The 20,921-nt window shown below is 41.7% G+C and overlaps 1 protein-coding gene across 1 annotated transcript; it reads left to right on the top strand.

Moving 5' to 3' along the window:
• Positions 1–139: 139 nt before the first annotated feature.
• Positions 140–18,160, top strand: ghrhra (growth hormone releasing hormone receptor a). Its single transcript, XM_076293218.1, has 13 exons — positions 140–169; positions 407–515; positions 5,122–5,229; positions 7,463–7,560; positions 9,368–9,465; positions 10,285–10,417; positions 11,820–11,973; positions 12,312–12,372; positions 12,554–12,623; positions 13,000–13,091; positions 15,967–16,096; positions 16,444–16,485; positions 18,002–18,160. Exons 1-13 carry the CDS (start codon positions 140–142, stop codon positions 18,158–18,160), a joined length of 1,284 nt encoding a protein of 427 aa, XP_076149333.1.
• Positions 18,161–20,921: the final 2,761 nt, after the last annotated feature.

Genomic DNA, 20,921 nt, shown 5'->3' with positions numbered 1-20,921 from the left:
ATATATATATATATATAGAGAGAGAGAGAGAGTCTGTCATTTTAAACGAGTTAAATCATTTTAGTTAGACGAACATGGAAGTGATTATTCAGTTCTTGTATCTTTGGCTATGAAATACATTAACATATTGAAAGGACAGATGACACTAGAGACGCAGGCACACACGCGGGTACACGCGCTCATACACGCACACACACACACACAGGCTACAAACATACATAGTTGAGAGAGAGAGAGAGAGCATATAATACTGGTAAATTTAAAGTAAACAGTACAGATAGATGAATTCAGGCAGACATTGCATTAGAGAGGCACATGCACTCTGTTGCCTAAATGCATCATACACAGAAACACACTGGTTTTTGAGCTGTGTCCTAACATTGCTGTGTGATTCTGACACCTGCAGGCCTGTTCCATCCATCCAGAATGTGCCATCATTTCTGAGCATATGGAAGCTCAGGAGGCCTGCATCAAACTACGAAGGACAGAGTCACGGAACCAAAGTGAATGGATGGGTGGGTATCAATCTCATACGCACCACTCACATTTCAGTCATCCCCACATTCGTTGCCTACCTACCGTCTATGGATACCTCATTTAAAGTCGTCTTCCTCTAAACAAGCCACGGTTTTGATAATATTCTGAGTGGGAGTCAATGTTCTGCTGCGACTATGTTAAAACATTTATGTTACTGAATGTTAGATAAGACACAGTGATGAGAGTATCACATTGCTAGGAAAAGATGGTTTGGTTTTCGAGATATGAATGATTAGAGAAAGTGGAATGACTATGACGGAAATAGAATGTCATACTTCTTTATCTCATGAGTGACAGAAACCCAAGTTTAGCTTATCTTCCTAAATGCCCAAAATGGTCATTTGCTTTGGGGCCATGTTGTTTTAATGCTGTTCAGAGATTACAGTACCAGTCCAATGGAAAATTGCATTCATGCGTGATATATGAACAGGGTTTATTGAATTTACTACCATCAGCATACTGCAGTTATACAGTACTCTTCATTTATCTATAAGCCATATTTATGCAACCAGGAAACCATTATGATGAAAATGGCTTTATTGGTCATGAATGAGTAAATATGTATCAGTTTAGACTGAGTTGTGACCAGTAGATCTCTCTGAGACGAAAGACCTATGAATAGAGGGTTGGGAGTGGATTTTTGGGGGTGAGACTGCAACAGAAAGCACTGAGGGCTGACCTAATTGCCTCAGATGTCTAACACGGGGCGGGTGTGTGTGTGTGTGTGGGGGGAGGGGGGGCATGCTTTCTCTACTACTGCTACCTACCTAATTTCAGATTTCAGTGTATTTGAAATCAGCTGGGAATGTTCAAAGGCGCCATTGAAGGAATTAAATGAAAATTCAATTAGTGTTCAATAGATTTCCTGTCAACCAAATTACATCAGAAACGTAAAATAGATAGACAAACATGATTACACAAAACCTATAGTGTCCCAATCTCCATGAAATTTGGTGGAAAAATGAAGTGTGGACAAACCCATAACATTTTAGAGCATTGGAACATTAAAAGCCACCCCGCCAGCCAATCAGAAAAGAGTATTTCTTTTCTCCGGGTGATAAGGAACATATATAAGCCAGTTAAGTAAGTAAGTATAAGTATACATACTCTTTTGATCCTGTGAGGGAAATTTGGTCTCTGCATTTATCCCAATCCGTGAATCAGTGAAACACAGTTAGTTACACCTCTCATATCTCAAGTTTGACTTGCATAGACCAGAGCTATTGCCTTGGTGGAGGTCTGCACTCTCTTAATGCCCTTCTAGTTTTTGTATTGATTTTGGGGTTACGTAAGTTAGACCCATTGTGTTAAACCTATAATTAAGCATAACCTACAGCCAAAATATGCATTAGGTTGAAAAACTAAAATGTTTCCATTGATTTTAAGTTACATAAGTCATACAGTGATAACAAGACCTATCATGGATTGTTATCCACTGCCAAGTCATGCGTTCATTTTAAGATAGGTCAAGAGAGAATGCAATTTCCATGAAACTGAGTTATAATATAATAATAATAATAATAATAATAATAATAATAATAAGAAGAAGCGTTATTTGTATAGCACCTTTCATACACAGAATGCAGCTCAAAGTGCTTTACATTTGGAACATTTAACACAATAATAAAGAAGAATCAATCATTCCTCTTCGTTGCTGTGGCCGTTTATAATCCAATCGATCCAAGTTAGAATTACCTCATGTAAAAACATGAAGTTCACAGCCCCTTTAATGGTTAAGGGCTCTAATTGAATGACTCTTAAGGAAAACTTTCACCTGGAAAATTCATGTATCCATGTTATTTTTGCAGTGTAACAATTGACAGTCTGAGGCTGACATGTATTTTTAGTGCCAAGGAAACCTGGTAAGACGCAGCTCACTGTAACAGTTGTGTGCCTTCTATCCTTTTTACCCTCTTTCCTTCCCTCTAGACCAAAAAATCACTCTCATATTTCCAGTTTATGGTCACCTTGTTTAATTTCTCTAGTGGCTTTAACCTAATTTGGTGTGTGATGAAGTAAAGAAATCACAACTCTGTGTTCCCATTGACAATGTTTTCTATAGCAAGAATCTTAAGGTTGCCAAGGTTTGCTCCCTTTTCTGGAGCCCTCCTTTGGCTTTCCTATTGTTTGTCAATCTTGTATGCTTGCCATGGAAACAGGCTGCCATTCCATCTTTATGGTTCTGGCTAATTGTAGCCCACTATCTAGATGTGATGTATAGATGGCCTGTGTGTCACTGAACAAAGAGGAAACTCCATGATTATCCAGGTAAAATTCCATGGGTTCTGGCTTTGGACTTAATGACTGTGTACCGCTAATTGTAGTTATTCCAGCCGAAGGAATATAGACGTTTGCAAGGGTCAGGTGTGGCAGGACAATATTCATGTCTTCAGACCTCTGACAGACCTGACTTATGCAGATATGATATTTAAAACATGACATTTCTTGACTGAGTAGGGATACAGAGAGAGAGAGAGAGAGAGAAAGAGAGAGAGAGCATACTGTAGGCCTACAATACTGGTAAATGAAAGTGTAACTCCGGAGTAAAAACAACCTAGGGGCTATTTACGGTAGTTAACAACTTCAAACTTTTGATTGTGAGCAAAATTACGTTAATTGGTGGCATTTTGAGCAAGACTGTTTATTTGCATTATCACTGAATGGGCTTACAGTGATGCTAACTGGGCAAGGTGCCATGTCACTATTTTATACCACTAACAATGCTGAACATATAATTACACTTCTGTGGTAGTGTGGTAAGGGTTTGTGGTAAAAATAAAGTATTAATCCACAGAGAGGCAAAAAGTAATGCACAGGCAAGCCGACCATACGGCAGAGTACAAAGCTTTATTCACGACGCCGGAGACTGGTTACAAACACACAGAGACAAGCATGACAGCAACAAATCTGGCATAGACAAAGTCTTACCAATATTTATAGGGCTAAACAAGTTATTCTTAAAGGATGACATGAAATAGAGAAAAAAGAGCTGTCATGATAAAGAAAAACTATTATCATTCCAGATTCCCAAGGGAAGTTGACCTCAGGGGGTGCATTCAATCTTGCAGTGCTGCGCAGATCTGGCTAAACATAAGGCATATTTGTATTGAAAGATGCAGCCAGATCTGCGCAGTGCTGCAAGATCGAATTATAAAATAGCGACTTGCCCTGTGAGCATCATTGTAAGCCCATTCAGTGATAATGCAAATGAACAGTCTTGCTCAAAACGCCATCAATTAAAGGTGCTCTAAGCGATGTTATGTGGTTTCTAAGCTAATACATTTTTTGTCACATACTGTAAACATCACCACACCATCCGCTAGCTGCCTGTGCCCTGAATACACTTTTTTTTCTGGTCTCTGTGGACAGCCTAGGCTCCAAAAACGGCAACAAAAACAACTTTGTCCAACCTGGACCATAAAAACAAACTGTTTCAGCAAATCACCAACGAGATGCGTGTTTAGGAGAGTTTCAATTGCACGGGAGGTAGGGAATAACGAGCTAGCTTTCTGTTTTGTTTGAACGTCAACAGAAGTGACGTTACCCAACATCGCTTAGACCGCCTTTAACATCCTTTTGCTCTCAATCAAAAGTTTTAAGTTGTTAACTACTGTAAATATACTGTAGGATGTTTTTACTCCTGAGTTACACTGTAAGTAAATGGTACAGAGAGATGAATTTAGGCAGACTTTGCATTAGAGCAATGGCCCGAAGTCTAATATTTATTAATGCTGAAATGATAATAAAAAAGGCTGCTGCCATGGGTAGTGGATTTTGTGCTGATTCACATCTTTCAAGTAGTCTGTTGTGGGACTGATTCTCAAATCTCGATTCGATTGAGAATGGGTCTGGGAATGCTTTTTTTCACTTCCAATTTCCATGAGGTGTAAGCAGCAGTGAATCTAAACTTCATTTGGTACATCAAACTCTTACAATTCTTTTGGGAAGTACAGCAGCCATCTTTTTTGTAAACAAAGGTTTCAAATGTAGTCATTTACTCAATTCCAAAGAAGATACAAGTCTGCAGAGCAAATTCAAATGTGACTGGAGAGTTGTCTTTATTCACCCAGGCTTAGTCTGTTACGTTACATTGTCCCTCTCTTAACAACCTTAGAATAAGAGCAAAGGATACATGCAGAATTGAATACATCCATCCACTCATACAAACCCATCCACTTCAGTACACCACTTACAATAAAAAGTTATAGTAAACATAGGCCTATGTTTAAAAACAAAGATAAACTGGAGAGTGTTATGGAAGAAGATCCAATGTATAATTGGTCTCTTCTGTGTAGAAAAAAGTAAAACATCTAAATCATAAAGGTATTTGGTTTATTGTGCTATTACTGAGTTAAAAGTGGTTCAAATTCACTGAGAGATGCCAGCCTCTATCCTGACAGAAGTGATGTATAAAAAGTGATGATCTCTTATAGTATATTTACGTATTAATAACCGTATTGGTTATTTGTGTTGTTTCAGCAAATTAATATGCCAAAGACAACATTGAGGAATAACCGTTTTTGCATCACACTGGGTCACATCAAGCGTGTGTCTGTGCATCTGTCTGTCTGTCTGTCTGTCCAGGCTGTGGGTCGGAGTGGGACGGCATCCAGTGCTGGCCCCGTGCGGAGATGGGCCAGGTGGTCAATCTGTCCTGCGCCAAAATCCTCCAGCTCCTCACTCATACTCAAGGTGTGTTGGTACACCCACCCCCTTCTCCCATCCACTTCTAATCATCACCATCAGATGGTCTTCAACCCCCTCAAGTCATTGTTGGTGATTAAAATGTGTGACATTAATGTCAATATTCTAGACAAGTCTACAGATGTCTTCTCTATCGCACTTATTGATTTAAACCACCCGTCATCACTGCCAAGAAAACGCACCCCACCTCCACAACCAGTCCAGTCTTGAAGAGAAGTGAAAGAGAAGTTAATTACGAACTGTTGATTGCATAGTTGTCATACTGAGAATATTCATCTCTTAGACAGCCCAGAGGTAGGCAGACAAATTTAGTAATGTTTGTGTTGTTTGAATAGTGAGTTATGCTAGCAGACACCTCACCCAAACAAGTCCACAGATCACTCAACACGGTACTCTCCACTCTCAGCTAATGCATGTTCATTACGGGCCCTGTGCGTGTGCATGTGTGTGTGTGTGTGTGCATGTGTGTGCATGTGTGTGTGTGTGTGCGTGTGCATGTGTGTGTGTGTGTGTGCATGTGTGTGTGTGTGTGCGTGTGCATGTGTGTGCATTTGTGTGTGTGTGTGCGTGTGCATGTGTGTGCGTGTGTGTGTGTGTGTGTGTGTGTGTGTGTGTGTTAAAGCCTTGCTGGTGTCATGATATCACAGTGAGAGTGACGATTACCGCCGGAAAATTCTTAATGTGTTTCTGTGGGCTCACTGAGTTTTTCGAGACAAGAATTGTGCATGGCTCAAATTAGCAATGTGGAAGGTTGTGCTGTTATGAATTCCCATAGTGTGCTTGATTTGCGGGGGGCTTGGGGCTTATGTTGTGAGTGTGTTTGTGGTTTGTGTGTGTGTGTGTTTGGGGGGGGGGGTGCATTCCAGGCTGTGTCCGGGGGCTGTGTATGTGTTTGTGTGAGGCTGGCAGTCATGGGTTCCGATCTGAAGTGTCGTGGTTTACATATTCTACGGGTCAGTTGTCTATGGGCTGTGTCTGTGTGTGATACAGAGCCAGAAAGACACAGAAGCCCCAGAGACACAGCAGGGCAGCCAGCCCTAATATCAGACTGGATTTGACCTGTTTTTCCTTTTTATCATTGCCTTTAGATATGCTCGAACATGAAATTAATCCAAAGACTTTTTTTTTAAAGTGAGCAGGCTTTTGCACACGTTAGCTGTTCACACATACATTTTTATTTTGTGGGTCTAAATCATTTTGCGGCTTCCCCCTCTCACCCTCGGGTCTTGGCATGGCTGAAAAACGAATCATGAAAACCCCAGGAACAGAAGCCCCAAGATAGCTGTTTTTTATCATTTCATTTTTTATTTTGCACTTTTATTCCAGATTTTCCTCCATGTTGCTAGTTGAATACTCATAGGAGCCTTACACTGAAAAGCTCCCGTTGAGCTTACCAAGGTTCAGCTCCTTTCTTGATGGAAGATTAACGGCTGGTATTCACAGACAGATGATCTGTTAGAGGACAAATTGAAAGAAACAAGCACAAAAATAGAAACACATTAAATCCTCATTACCGCATAAATGATGTCTGACCACAGTGTGTAAACATTGTGTGGCCAAATCTGATTCTTTTCATATTAGAAAATTCAGTTAGGATATTCGTATGATTACCGGGCTGCAGCTTCTAGGGCCACGGAAGGTTTTTCTTTCTGTGCTCAGACAGATAAAAGAATTGTACATTTCCTGGAACATGGCTTGTTTATCACACATCTTTGATTGCTTTTCATCTCCTAAAACCTCGTGAGACATGGGATTAGTGTATCTTCATTGAAATCTGGGTTTCTATTTCTGTCGCTATGACCAAATCCATGGGAAAAGCTCCGAACGTAGAAATGAGCAGCTGTGCGCAGAAAGTCTGGTTATTTACAGCTCTGACGGTGATCTAAGGACTTGTTTGCGGTCGTCAGGTGCCTTCCTGGCGACTTGAGTCTCAGACTGTGAGAATGTAAACAGTGAACAGAACGGCAGGGAGACAGAGTCCCCTGTGGTGAACAGCTGTATGGTGTGTCAGGGTCACAGTGCTCTTGAGCTGTTTGATGGCTGCAGGCTGTCGCTCATACTACCGTCACTTTACTCTGTACAGACATTGAGAGGCAGTGGGTTTGGAAATTGTGTGTGTGTGTGTGTGTGCGTGTGTGCGTGTGCGTGTGCGTGTGCGTGTGCGTGTGCGTGTGCGTGTGTGTGTGTGTGTGTATGTTGACAATGTATTTGTATTCCATAGGGCATGTGTTTAGAAATTGCACTAAGGATGGCTGGAGTGAAATATATCCTGCATATACTATGGCCTGTGACTTTGGGGAGGAGCCTGAATATGATGAGGTAAGGTCATCTCCATCTCTTTCACACATTTCCTGTCACTCTCAACTGTCTTTTCCACATAAAGCCTAAATCCCCCAGAATATGCAAAAAAAGATCATTGTGTAGACAATGGTAAACCACATTGCTACAGATTTATGGGGTAACTTACATTAACAGCATGTTCTATCAGGGAGGCGCCACAGACCATTGGTCACGTAAACTAAAAACTGCAGTGAAAATGTTCAGGTTTCAGGTATCAGTCCATAGTACTTTATAAGGGTACATATAACCAATCCTGAGTACCGGTAGGACAATTGTTCATAAAGACATAATCAAGCTAGCTACTGTGTCCACTGCAGCAGCCAATTGGAGGTGAACAGTGTGCGGAGAGAGGGCAGGGGCAGATAGATCCCATTTCCTGAAATGTAGAAGGTGTAAAGTTACATTTAAGCCATTTTAAGGGCATGAGGGTATTTTTTAATGAAAGCAACTCCTGAATGTATACTTTAGAGGAACAGAAAAGAATTCCGGTAATTCCGTGTCAAATCAGATAAGGCTGTTGCAGCACCATCTCAGGTTTTGTTCAAACCATGTCTATATCAAGAATGGGTCCCAAAACCAAGACCTGTAAAATATTCAAATCCTATGTTTTGTTATTTTCAGCCCTTGAAATTGCATCAGTTTTACAGGCTTTAAATCACATTGTCCGGGAAGCAATGTTTGGGCATTAATATAATGGAAAATATTATTTGTACGCAGCCCAAACTGTAGGGTGAAAGACAAGCATGTTCTCAGTTAGACTGAACCATTCAAAGTTTATACGGCATTCTCATTGATTTTCTACAAGGCCCTAGATTGGGGGGAAAAAGTGCAAAAAGTCTGAGAACATAGACATAGAATGACCCAACTGTAGGGGTGTAATAAACTGTTAAACTGCTTTTACCCTAGTAGTAGGAGTACCCTAGTTCTAGCTCTCTTCTCATTACATTACACTTAGATTTATTCATTTAGCAGACGCTTTTATCCAAAGTGACTTATGTCAATTATATTACCAGGGCTTTTCTTCCCAGAGCACCTCGGGGTTAAGTGCCTTGCTGAAGGGCACATCGGTGAAAGTCAGGACTTGAACCCACAGCTTTTCAGGCTACTGCATGCTAGCCCAGCTCCTTATCCACTATGCTACCACTGCTCCTCATTTAACTCATAACTTGCATATTATTTACCTAAATGGAGCATGTTTCCATTGTTTAGTATCTATCTATCTATCTGTCTGTCTGTCAGTCTCTTTACAGGTTGTTTACTTGGTTTCATATGCCTACAGTGTTTAGCATTAATTAGAAATTCTATCATCAATATGTTGTGGTAGATAAAGTAAAAAAAGGTTAAGGTGAAAAAATACTATAATATGATAGAATTGAAGTACTGATCTGCTAAGAGACCCTAACTCAACAGTGTGCATTGCAGTATTTTTGCCGTGCTGTGTTTTCATGTAGGTTTTGTTTCCCATAGCAGAATCATAGGTTTTGTAATGGATGGAACTTGCCCTCTGCTCTGGGCCATTTCTCTCCCAGTAAGCAGCTGCGGGGGGGGGGGGGGGTGTCTTCACTGTGAATTCGTCGAGGAGTTCATGATTAATTCATTGGCAAGGATTTGGAGGTCAACATTGGCTGACAGTCCTTGGGATAAGACAAGCATCACCGAGTTCAGGCATACTCATTAGGATGATAATGTTGGACATGGAAAGGGCTAGAGAGCTGATCCAGACTACACATTCTCTGTGTGTGTGTGTGTGTGTGTGTGTGTGTGTGTGTGTGTGTGTGTGTTTCAGACAAGCTACTTCTCCACTTTCCGACGGGTCTACACGGCAGGATACGCCACCTCCCTCGTCTCTCTCATCTTAGCTATATTCGTTTTTACTGCGTTCAGGTGAAAAATTATGCTGTTACCAAAGGATTGAGTACCTACAGCTAATTATTGCATTAGGGGTGTAAAAGTACACAAAACTCACAGTTTAGTACGTGCCATGGTGTTGAAGTCATGGTTTGGCTTTTTTTTGGTATAGTTAGCCTGTAAGTACTGCTAGCCTAACATTCACTGACAATATTGCTGATGCTCAACACATATAAGCAGGAATAGTATTTTGTAAAAGTGTTTTTGCCATTAATTAACTAAACTAACATATGGTCTGTTCGTGTGGGAACTTGAATTTGAAACATGGTCTGTACACAAAAAAGCCTGCTGTTGATTACTGTTAAAGACTGCTTTTGGTACATTCAGTACACATCTGTATACTCAACCTAAACAGTTTGGTATGAATATGTGTACCTTTGCACCCCTAATATGCAGTATTAGATTTATAGATTAGCTGTTACTGTGACAGGACAATTAACTGGTTCTTCTACCTTCGTTTGCCTGCAAAAGCAAGGTAATTTTGTGGACTGTTCTTTAAAAATACATCAATTTATTGGAGGCAAAAACCTCTTTAAATCTGCTTTCAAGGTGTACCGGTACTTATTCAGTAATGAGAACTGGCATATTCTAGTGAAGGCAGACCACATTACAGTAAAAAGCAAAAAAGAAAGATATTCAAATGTGCTTTCAAGGTGTACTCATTCAGTAATTAATAATATATCAGATGTACCAATTCAGCAGTGTCTGTGTAAGATAGAGGTCTTTGTATTTTGAAGCTGGGTGGCTGTTTTTGATTCTTGTTAACACAATGTGGATGCCTGCTGGCTTTGACAGGAAGTTCCACTGTACCAGGAACTATATCCACATCAACCTATTTGCCTCCTTCATCCTGAGGGCAAGTGCAGTCTTTATCAAGGATGCTGTGCTCTTCACTGATGAGACACTGGACCACTGCTTCATGTCCACGGTAAGAGCAAACACACACACACACACACACATACATACACACACACACACACACACACACACACACACGCAGTATCAAATAGTCATAGACAAGTGCATGCAAGTAGTATACAAGGTTTAAATTGATTCATCACACTTTTTGCGTATTTCCTTTCAAGGAAAGCATTTCCTGTTGCTAAGCAACAACCCTCAAAGTGCTCCGGCATAGACAACTTCAGAAAGGGATTTTTAAGGATTATTGTAATAATTTTGAGTTGCTTTTTTGAAACATTTTTATCACAACTGTAGGGTTTATTTCTTTCGAATTTATTAAAACGCTCAGAGACAAAAGCCTGAGGAGCTTTTAATGTCTTTAGTAAATGTGAAAACAGGCACATCACAGTACTAAATGAAAAAGTCATAATAGTCATACATTCTACTATTTCACCATTGTTTCATTTCCACTGTGAAACTAAACACAGAGACACATACTTGACACATGGGATTTCAAAGTATTGGCACCTCTGTAGAAATGACCAATCCTATAACTTCCACCTCTTATGTAGGCCTACCATCAGTATTCCTTCACCAAACATGATAAGAGATATATTTTATGGAAATATTGACCTGGTTATTAAAGTCATTCCTTTTTTATTCTAATTAAAGCATTCCAGAATGTCTGGTTATTCTTTCTTCATAAAATGCAACCCCACAGCCCAAGTCTCATATTAACTTCAAAGGAAAATAAGAAATAATAACTCAGCACAGACAAGTCTGTAATGGAAGAAACTACATTGGCCTGATACATTTGCATTGAACGTTATGCAAAGTAGATCATCATAACACATAAGGAATATTTTGTATACATATATGAAAATGTCTCATCAAGTTATTACTCTACAAACAGGTATGATCTCTTGGAGTTAAGCATCTGTTTTTTGGTGAAATGTTAACAATGATCTTAGGCAGTTAGTACAGCACTCACCTTTAGCATGCAAGCGACTGGCACTAACCCCTCTAGCTTCCAACCTAATCTGTTTCTAACTCTTCTGCCTCCCAAGCCTGAAGCTGCATAATGGGGTGAAGTGGGGGACTGTGCGTCTCACAATATCCTCTACACGAGTCCGTGTTTGTGTTTCTCTCCCCTCAGATAGTGCTCAAGTGTCTCATGGGCCATGTCCTGATGTGTCTTCATATCTGCTCTGTTGTCTTCCTCTCACATGCGGCAGTCTTTGTGTAATATAGCTCACTCGAGTCTCTTTCCAATCAGACTGTGTGTATATTTGCATTTGTCTCCATCCATAGCGTGTCTATACAGGTTACCTGTCTTTCGGTTTCTCCCTTCAGATTGCATGTAAGTCTGCTGTGCAATGGCCTTCTAACATGGCACGCATGTAACACACAGGTCTCTTCCCTCCTGCCAGGTTGCGTGCAAGTCTGCAGTGGCCTTCTTCCAGTTCTGCATCCTGACCAACTACTTCTGGCTGCTGGTGGAGGGTGTCTACCTGCAGAGCCTGCTGGCACTGACGTTTGTGTCGCAGAGCAAGTACTTCTGGTGGTACATCCTTACCGGATGGGGTACGTGGTGGCCACTTGCAGTTACCCTCATCATCCCCCTGTCCTCAGGTGGACACAGCTGTTGTGCTGAAAAGCAATTTCAATGAAATACATACATGTGGAGCACAATGATATGATCTCATTAGCACTGTAGCACTGAGATACTGGTGTTTTGACACACAAAGCACTTTTCCATCCTAGTGGGCTTCCAATAAGACCAGTTCTCAGTGTGAAATATGAGTTTAATATGTCTCACAAGACAGGATTGTCTTGTGAGACATATTCTCAATGTACAGGTGAAAATTGGAAAAGATTGTTGGCTAAACAAGACAAGCTAATGGATTCATCTATTTCCCCAGGTGTTCCATCCATAGTGCTTACCATCTGGGTCCTCATGAGAAACTTTTATGACGACAGAGTGTACGTCTAATTGCATTACCGCTGTCAATTACTCACTCTCACTCACTCACACACACACACACACACACACATACAGACCCAGCCACACACAAACAAACACAGGCACACTGTAATGTGTCTTGTAGTTCCATGTTATAAAGTGTCCTTCTAGCATACATTACATATTTATGTGTACGGACAGATGCTGGGATGACACAGACAACCCTTTCATCTGGTGGATACTCAAGGGGCCTATAACAGCCTCACTGCTAGTAAGTCATTTATGTAATCAGTATGGGAAGCACTGCACAAGCCTTTGTGTGTTCTTTTCATGTGTCTACTATCCCTATAGAAATGTAAGCCCTGGAAAGCGTTTTCTAAAACAAGCATATAAAAAGATGTTTGCCTCTGACATGACTAACTTGACTCTGAGTGACCATGTAGAAATCATGATTTTTATTAATTATGTAGGGTGTTCTATCTCTATCTAGAATTATAAGAATAATGAGGATATGTGATCATATAGGTTTTAAAAATGAAATCAGTATTTTCTGAGCCAATGAAAGTAGCCAATGAAGGTGTGTTTTTATTGAGAATGTAGTTCAGTCTACACACCTAAGGCAGCCCCCTCTTCTACCCTGTGCACAGGTGAACTTCCTCATCTTCGTCAATGTGATCCGAATCCTGGTGCAGAAACTCCGGTCCCCGGCTGTGGGAGGCAGCGACACCGGGAACTTTATGTGAGTTGTCATGGAAACCTCTGCAGAGGAACAGTTCCGTTCGCTGTGTCCTGGGCTGTCCCAGCGACAGTGCTCTTCACTGACATTCCATGTTCAAATTAGAAGGTTTTATAACTTGGTGTGGATGGACTGTGTTTGATTGAAAGTGAGTCAATTGTTAACTGCCACGTGTGAAGCTGTCCTCAACCCACATGTCAATCATGAAGCCCTAATTCTAACGTTTAGATCTCATTTAAACGTCAATTTGAATGTTTAGAAAAGCTTTTGATATTCTCACAACCATTCACTCAGGCATTCAATTAATTATTTAACACACACTGTCAAGCTTGGTGCAAAAACAATTGCTATCAAAGCCAAATAGAACAAAACTGCATGCAAGGATGAATCTTCCTATGGTTGTGATGAGAATCACAAAAAGTTAAACTTACAACTTCTGTGATATCCAACTCAAAATGCTGCTTTGCATAAAGCCAAAGTGTAAATCAATTGAAGTGTTACCATCTACTCTGCATGTAGATAGTAATATGTAGATTACAGCGTACAGCCTCTGTCTAAAGGTTGTATCTCAGATGTGTTTATCTGGGTGAGATGGTTAGTCAGTAAAGGCTGACTGGCTCATCTCAACTTGATCTGTCAAGCATGTAGCGAAGATGTTATAATTACAGCGTGATGCTGACCCGTCCAGACACATGAAAGCAGCTGGGCGTTATTAATCTGTGCACGCCCAGTGGCCCAGCCATCATGCAGGTCAAACCTGTGGCCTTTGTCAGTCACCCACCACTGAAACTCTACCGTTCCTCCCCTCCCCCACAGGCATGGTTATGACCCAGTGCACATGGTGAAGTGAGGAGAGTGCAATTAGACTAAATTGACAGTGATCCATGCGCACTCCTTTCAGTTAATGTTTCTAATTTAATCCACGCTGCACAGACTAAACGCTGTCATCGTGCAGTGCTGTAGACAGGAGAAGAAGCAGATCAGAGTGATGCTGGTGCTGGAGAGAGCCGCGTAGTCTCAGAGCAGGAGTCGGCAGACTCCGCAGGCTCGTGTGTTGGGTCCTGTCTGTGGGGGGCGATTCCCTTCAACAGCCGGTGGAATGACTCCCAGTTTGCCCCCCCTCACCTGAATCTTACCTGTGTCCTTCACCTCACTAGAACCCAAATCTTTGTTTTATCTGAATTAGAAAGAACCAATGCCTGTTAAATCATGGAGCGTGCACGCAGTCAAAAGTGAAGCCCCTAGAAGATTTGAAAAATGGTGGAAATGTAACTAAGTATGGTTGATTCTGCCCCGACCTGGTGGACTCACTGTTTACTATGCATGCTGTAGCTTCACAAAACACTTACTGCACAGTCGCCAAGTGGTTCCAATTCTGTTAATATGACTGACCAATTCGGGCTTCACTCTTTCAGAATGTATGTGCGTGACGCCACATTGTCTGTGTGTTTTACAATCATTGATTTTAACTGAATTAGAGACAGCAGAATGAACATGAGCTACGTTGTTCAGTGAAGACAACCTCCTTCTTCGTTAAGGATCTTGATGCCACTTGTTGTTCTAGGTTGTTGCAAGGAAACACATCTTATTTGTTAATGATTAATGAAATGATTAAACACAGAACAAAACTTGTTAACCACTTACTTACCGGTAATTTCTGTGTTGTCAAAGCATTACAAGAAGTAATATTCTTCACTAAGCTGTTCTACCTGCTACTAGCACCCAAATTATCTAATTACGAGCACTGTATTCATACCTAACCTGAGGGTTAAACCTATTTTAAATCTCACTGTTCAACAGTGGACAGAAATCAAGGTGTAAAGTTGGACTTCAGCGGGATTTGCATCACAGAAAGAAGAGAAGTGTTTAAAGGTGCTCTAAGCGATGTTGGGTAACGTCACTTCTGTTGACTTTCAAACAAAACAGAGCGCTAGCTCGCTACTTTCCTCTCCCTCCCGTGCTGCTCCCATGCAATTGAAACTCTCCTAAACGCGCATCTCATCTGTGATTTGCTTGAACAGTTTGTTATGTTTTTATGGGCTAGGTTTGCCCAGGTTGTTTTTGTTGCCGTTTTTGGAGCCTGGCCTGTCCACAGAGATCGCATTTTTTTTTTTTTTACAGTGTATTCAGGACACAGACAGCTAGCGGTTGGTTAGGTGATGTTTGCAGTAAGTGACATAAAATGTTTTAGCCTAAAAAACGCGTGGCATCGCTTAGAGCACCTTTAAGTAGACGAGGAGGCTGATGTTATTTTGTGTGGCATAATTGAAGGCTGCGCTGCTCCTGCTGTGACGTCTTGGCTTGTCAGTTCCCCTCAGGTTAAAAGTCCTCCTTTGACATGACAAGCCTTTTAAAGCAGCTTAACCTTTCACTGGCCACATCATGAATTGACAGCAGAGGTGAATTCTCCAGAGGTGGCCAATGGCCATTAAATCATCCATTTGGTGCAGCTTAACAGCATTACTAAAGATTTACAATCTGCAGGGTTTTTAGTGTTGCATCTGTGTCTGTAACATCCAAAGGCTCAATGCTACTCACCCTGATCTCAAATTAAGCGGTGGGTTGGTCCGAGCCACTATGTATGTAACCAGACGGGACATTATGAACACCAGAGTTTTTAAGTGTGGATATTGAATGGGTCTGATAAATATTTGCCTTTGAGGCATATAATAAGTATTTTGAGCAAGTTGCATGCTTTTTCAGGTAATCTACTGTGTGATGCGTGATTTTGCACCAATAGGTTTTGTTTTGGTCCATAGCATTTGGATCCGGGGCCCAGGGTGAAAAACCCCGAAGTCCTCCTATAAGTGGTATGTCTTTGATTTTGTCGAATGGACATCAATCATCTATTTAATATGAGCATGTGTTTACTCTGCAGGAGGCTGGCCAAGTCGACGCTGTTCCTCATCCCACTGTTCGGCATGCATTACACCGTGTTCGCATTTCTCCCCGAGGACACGGGCAGAGACGCCAGACTCTACGTCGAGCTCGGCCTGGGCTCTTTTCAGGTACAGAGGAAGAGATGAACGTCCAGGGCATCACTTAGACCCTCAGTGTGTGCCCATGACCATGTTTGGTGCCAGTGGCGTTTCACAGAGCCCGATATGGTCACTCAGGAGTTACATAGGGTTACGCATGGACAGAGGTCTCTCTTCAAGAGCGGAACACACATTCGCCCTGTACCTATTTGAGGATTATGTTTATTTCCATGACAGGAACATCTTAAAATAGAACGACAGTTTTTATTGCTGTTTTATAGTTTTTATTTTATTGCTGTTTTACAGCATCAGTGAGAGCCCCACTTGTCCTGTGTAATCCATCACATTTCTCCTTCACTTTTTTTTTTGTCTTTTAGGGTTTTGTGGTCGCTCTGCTGTACTGCTTTCTGAATGGCGAGGTGAGTGTCCCCTCCTCAGCGGTGAGCCACAAAGTCTTCCTCTCCCACTTGCATCATCTTGATCTGTGCTGTCACTGTCCTTCATTTGAGACGTGATCATAACAAGGAATAAAACAACCGCTGTTGAGTTGGGCTGCACTCTGCCAAGAGACGAATGTTTTAATGTATTATTTACTTCATGCATTGACGGAGAACTTTGGCTCTGTGTTTACCCATAGGTCAAAAATAATCACGTACACATACATACACACACTTGTGCTGCCAAGATACAGTATGTGTTGATTGTTCATGTAGTCCCCCTGGCACAAGAGATGTTTCATAAGATTGTAAACATGATTTATCATGGAGGTAGCCTGATTCACATCACTGGGAGATGAGCTTGAACAGATGCAATACTAGTGCTTAGTGCTTACTCCAAAGTCTACTACTATTCTGAGGCTTGAGTGTTGTTCCTCATTTTTAATAAAAGTGTCTTCCAAATGAGTAAATACAAATGCGTCATAACCCATCATTCCCATAATATAATTACCACAGCAATGCAGACGGCAAATGAAACGAATGTTTCAAACACTTAGACAGCTCATTTTGGATGCTGCACAAATAGTCGGTGGATCATCTGTACCAATAAACACACTGGTTCAGACTTTCAGAGTGATTGAACAGGGAAGAAAGTCTAAGTGCTCACTTCAAAATGCACTGAACATCTTGGTGAGAAAAAGGTAGTTCAGTTGAGAAACAAACTACAAACTGAAGCTTACAAATAACAGAGGCAAATACAAATTATTTTTCCTGTTACCAAATTGCAACCAAACAGTGAGTCTGATTTGACTTATTGCATTTGTACTGTGCTATGGTAAAAGTGCACTATTCCCCCACTCTGCCTGCTCACCTGCCCTCCTCCACACCTCACACTCCTGAGTGGGAGGGCTTCCCAGGTGCAAGAAATTAGAATCAGGGTGCCCACTCTGACCCGGTTCATTTACTTGCTCAGTAAAAAAAAGAGAAAGTCAATCAAGCAATTATTCCAAATGATGTTGCCTATACCTAGATCCACATTTTATCTATCTTTACAAACATGAATTATAGTAAGGTCTACAGTATGTCATTCACGTAAGCAGCAGTTTGGGAGTTAGGTTTTTAGGAATTCTAATATGCTGCCATACCTGTGATCACAGCCTCAAAAGGGGCCAATGGTAGAAAATTAGAACTTTTTTTAAATCTTATGCCAGATAAATATTCATTTCTGTCCCACTGTCATGCCTTTCAAACTGATAGGTGTGTGTGTGTGTGTGTGTGTGTGTGTGTGTGTGTGTGTGTGTGTGTGTGTGTGTGTGTGTGTGTGTGTGTGTGTGCATGTATGTGTGTGTGTGTGTGTGTGTGTGTGTGTGTGTGTGTGTATGCATTTATGTGTGTGTGTGTGTGTGTGTGTGTGTGTGTGTGTGTGTGTGTGTGTGTGTGTGTGCGTGTGTGTGTGTGTATGTGTGTGTGTGTGTGTGTATCCTCTCCCTCCGGACAGGTGCAGGCGGAGCTGAAGCGGCGGCTGCACAAGTGGCACACCCAGAGCCGCCTGAGCCCCACGCGGCAACGCATCACCCTCACCCAGATCTCCATGCTGGAGAAACCCGAAGGCCAGGGGGCAGTGGCACCCTGCCTAGCCAGTGGCGCCTCCATCTGAGCCCTGCTGGCCCCTGGGCCCCCAGCATCAATCCATCTTGTCCAGGCCTAACGTTGACACCGCAGTCGTCACAGACATTTCAGGCAGTAAGGCTGCCATGGTGTTGAGCAGCATAATTTGGTTCTACGGGTTAAGGAATCCTGGCGTTGCTGCCGCCACTTTTGCTTTTGCTGTTGCATCTCCACAACGGAACTGGGAAAACATGAATGAAAGTTCGCCTGTTCTATCGACACAGAACCTCACCCCTGAAGGGATACCTTTGAAGGGATACCTTTTGTCTTTGCGCTGTTACAATCCTCCACCACCACCCCTACCAGAGTCCTACACCCCTGTCATCTACCCACTTTCTCTGTCTTTGTGAGTGGAGTTGACTGTGGCAGCAGATGTGGGGTGTGTGTGTGTGTGTTGTGGTGGGTGAGCATGTGTGTAAGCGTGTGGGTGGGTGCAGAGCTGGGGGAATAGAGGCATGCGGTGCCTTGATGAATATTAACGAGTACTCGGGCGATTAATTCTGGGGCTTGGTGGATTTTTTTCCCTCTGCTGCTGTCAGATCTAGCGCATTACCCCTGGTGCAGCTCTGCCACTGCCAGTGTCTGGCGCCTCAGATTACTCAGCTCACACAGTCCACTCTGATCACAGCCCTCTGGGGCCCCCTAGTGGTCAGAGGGTGCAACTACAGGAGATTGTAAGTAAGGAATTCATTTATCAATGTATGTACGTACGTTTCCATGCATGTATGTTTCTGTGTATGTATGTGTATGATTGTGTATGTGTCAGTCTTTTATTTTGTATGAATACATTTGTATAAAAATATAAATGTATGTGTGAGTGTTTGATACTCACCTCTGTTTACTGCTTCCTGTTGATAGTATAGTATATAGTATTAAGTATATATACTTTTTTGATCCCGTGAGGGAAATTTGGTCTCTGCATTTAACCCAATCGGTGAATTAGTGAAACACAAACAGCACACAGTGAACACACAGTGAGGTGAAGCACACACTAATCCCGGCGCAGTGAGCTGCCTGCTACAACGGCGGCGCTCGGGGAGCAGTGAGGGGTTAGGTGCCTTGCTCAAGGGCACTTCAGCCGCGGCCCACCCTCCGGTTACAAGTCCAGAGTGCTAACCAGTGGGCCACGGCTGCCCGCATATTGCTGGATGCTCTGCATACTATAAAGTGAGTGTGTACTTACTTCTCTCAAACCTTGTTCCACTTACCTATAAAACAGATTGCAGCGTGGGTGTGCTTGGCTTCATGTCTGAGGCAAACTGATAGAGAATTACCGCTCTAGTATGTTCCTGCACATTGTATGTATTTTGAATTAGTTGTACACTGTAGGAATGTTTGAGTCTCTGTATACTTTTTGGCTCTTGTATGCCTGATATTCAGTGTGTTCTGTGGAACTGCTGCAGCACAGTGCATTAGAAATGGCCAGTCACTGTTGCAATGTGTGAATGATGAGACTTATTGTTACTGTTATAGTCTGTTTTGAAGGGTACTTGTTTACCCATTTCTCTTCCATAGATTGATGAAATTACAGTGAAAATTGAAATTATTTTTTTTTGTTGAGGGATGCAGAATACTCAGCTAATAGCTATACTAAAGCACATGAAGAGCAATTTTGTTGAATTTGGGGTACAGAAGTGTCCCTCGACTCCGAGGCATATTCCGATTTATAGTGACAAGCCTGGGTATTGGTTATTTTAGTGTAGTGGTAAACCTCCTAACAAGAGAGCCGAGTGGCTTCATTCCCTGAGCGAAACAAAGCCACCCGCTGCTGTTTGGCTTGATATGTGTGCAGAGAGAATAAGCCAGTCAAGGGTAATGGCTCAGAAAACCTCTCCTTATGTTTCCCTAAGGGAACTGACCAAAGGCTAAATGTGGTCTGACCACTTGTGGGAAAGATTTTGTTTTCTCCCTTAATATGAGTTAAGTAGGCAAACAGAATTTTTTTTAGTGAGCAAATCAATACCAGGCAATATAGGCATAAAGGGAAGAGGGGATTTTTCTTTGTGCAGATGAGACCGCATGTAGAGCAGGGCTGCACGATTTGGGGAATATATTGAATTGATTTTTCTGACGGATATTGTGATTGCAATTTGATTTGTTGAGCTTCACTGTAGTCACACAATAAGGATGACATGACTATAAAAGTCATAGATGTGACAATGTTAACCATTCAGACAGAGATACAAGCTCCATGAGTAATTGCAGCCTTTGTGATTGCATTAGTTAATCGCAATTTGAACTAATTGCATTAGTTGAAAATGCGATTTCGATTCAAAATCCCTAATACAGAACATGTCTTCTGTGATGTGTAGTATGTGTTTACCCCCTTGAGATGATTTGTTGTGGTGGTTTATGGCTCATAGTTACCCCTTCAGCAGGTACCCTCACGCCATTGTTTAAAATATGTTGTAGAATGAAAGTTCTGAAGAATATCTGGGCTCAGCAGATACCACATGGAATTTGATGAAAAAATGTTTTTTATTAGAATGTTCATTACTCATAGTACCTCTAGCATAGTAGCTCCCTCTGGGGCAGGTGAGACCTACATCTGACACGTATCCAAAACTGTCCTTAGTAATCTTAGTAAATCAGTGCTTGTGAGGAAATGAAGGAAGTTGAATGGAAGACGTCAATGTGGTGTGGCCTAATATACTGACCAAATATTTTTTTTAAGATTTCCTAAAAACAAAGCTTGAGTAGTAATGACACTGAGAGTTGCACATTAACATTTGGGGTTGGATTGTTCTTTT

This window comes from Alosa pseudoharengus, unplaced genomic scaffold (assembly GCF_046254945.1).
Source record: "Alosa pseudoharengus isolate Yale_2024_CS ecotype anadromous, Long Island Sound unplaced genomic scaffold, YU_APseudo_1.1 YU_APseudo_1.1_scf_2, whole genome shotgun sequence".
Taxonomy (NCBI): Eukaryota; Metazoa; Chordata; class Actinopteri; order Clupeiformes; family Clupeidae; genus Alosa; species Alosa pseudoharengus.
This window is presented reverse-complemented; position numbering and strand designations above follow the sequence as displayed.

Coding starts and splice junctions, on each gene's coding strand:
- ghrhra (XM_076293218.1), top strand. CDS start 140: ATGACACTAGAGACGCAGGCACACACGCGG. Junction 10,418..11,819: donor ACCACTGCTTCATGTCCACG/GTAAGAGCAAAC, acceptor CCCTCCTGCCAG/GTTGCGTGCAAGTCTGCAGT. Junction 13,092..15,966: donor AGCGACACCGGGAACTTTAT/GTGAGTTGTCAT, acceptor TTTACTCTGCAG/GAGGCTGGCCAAGTCGACGC.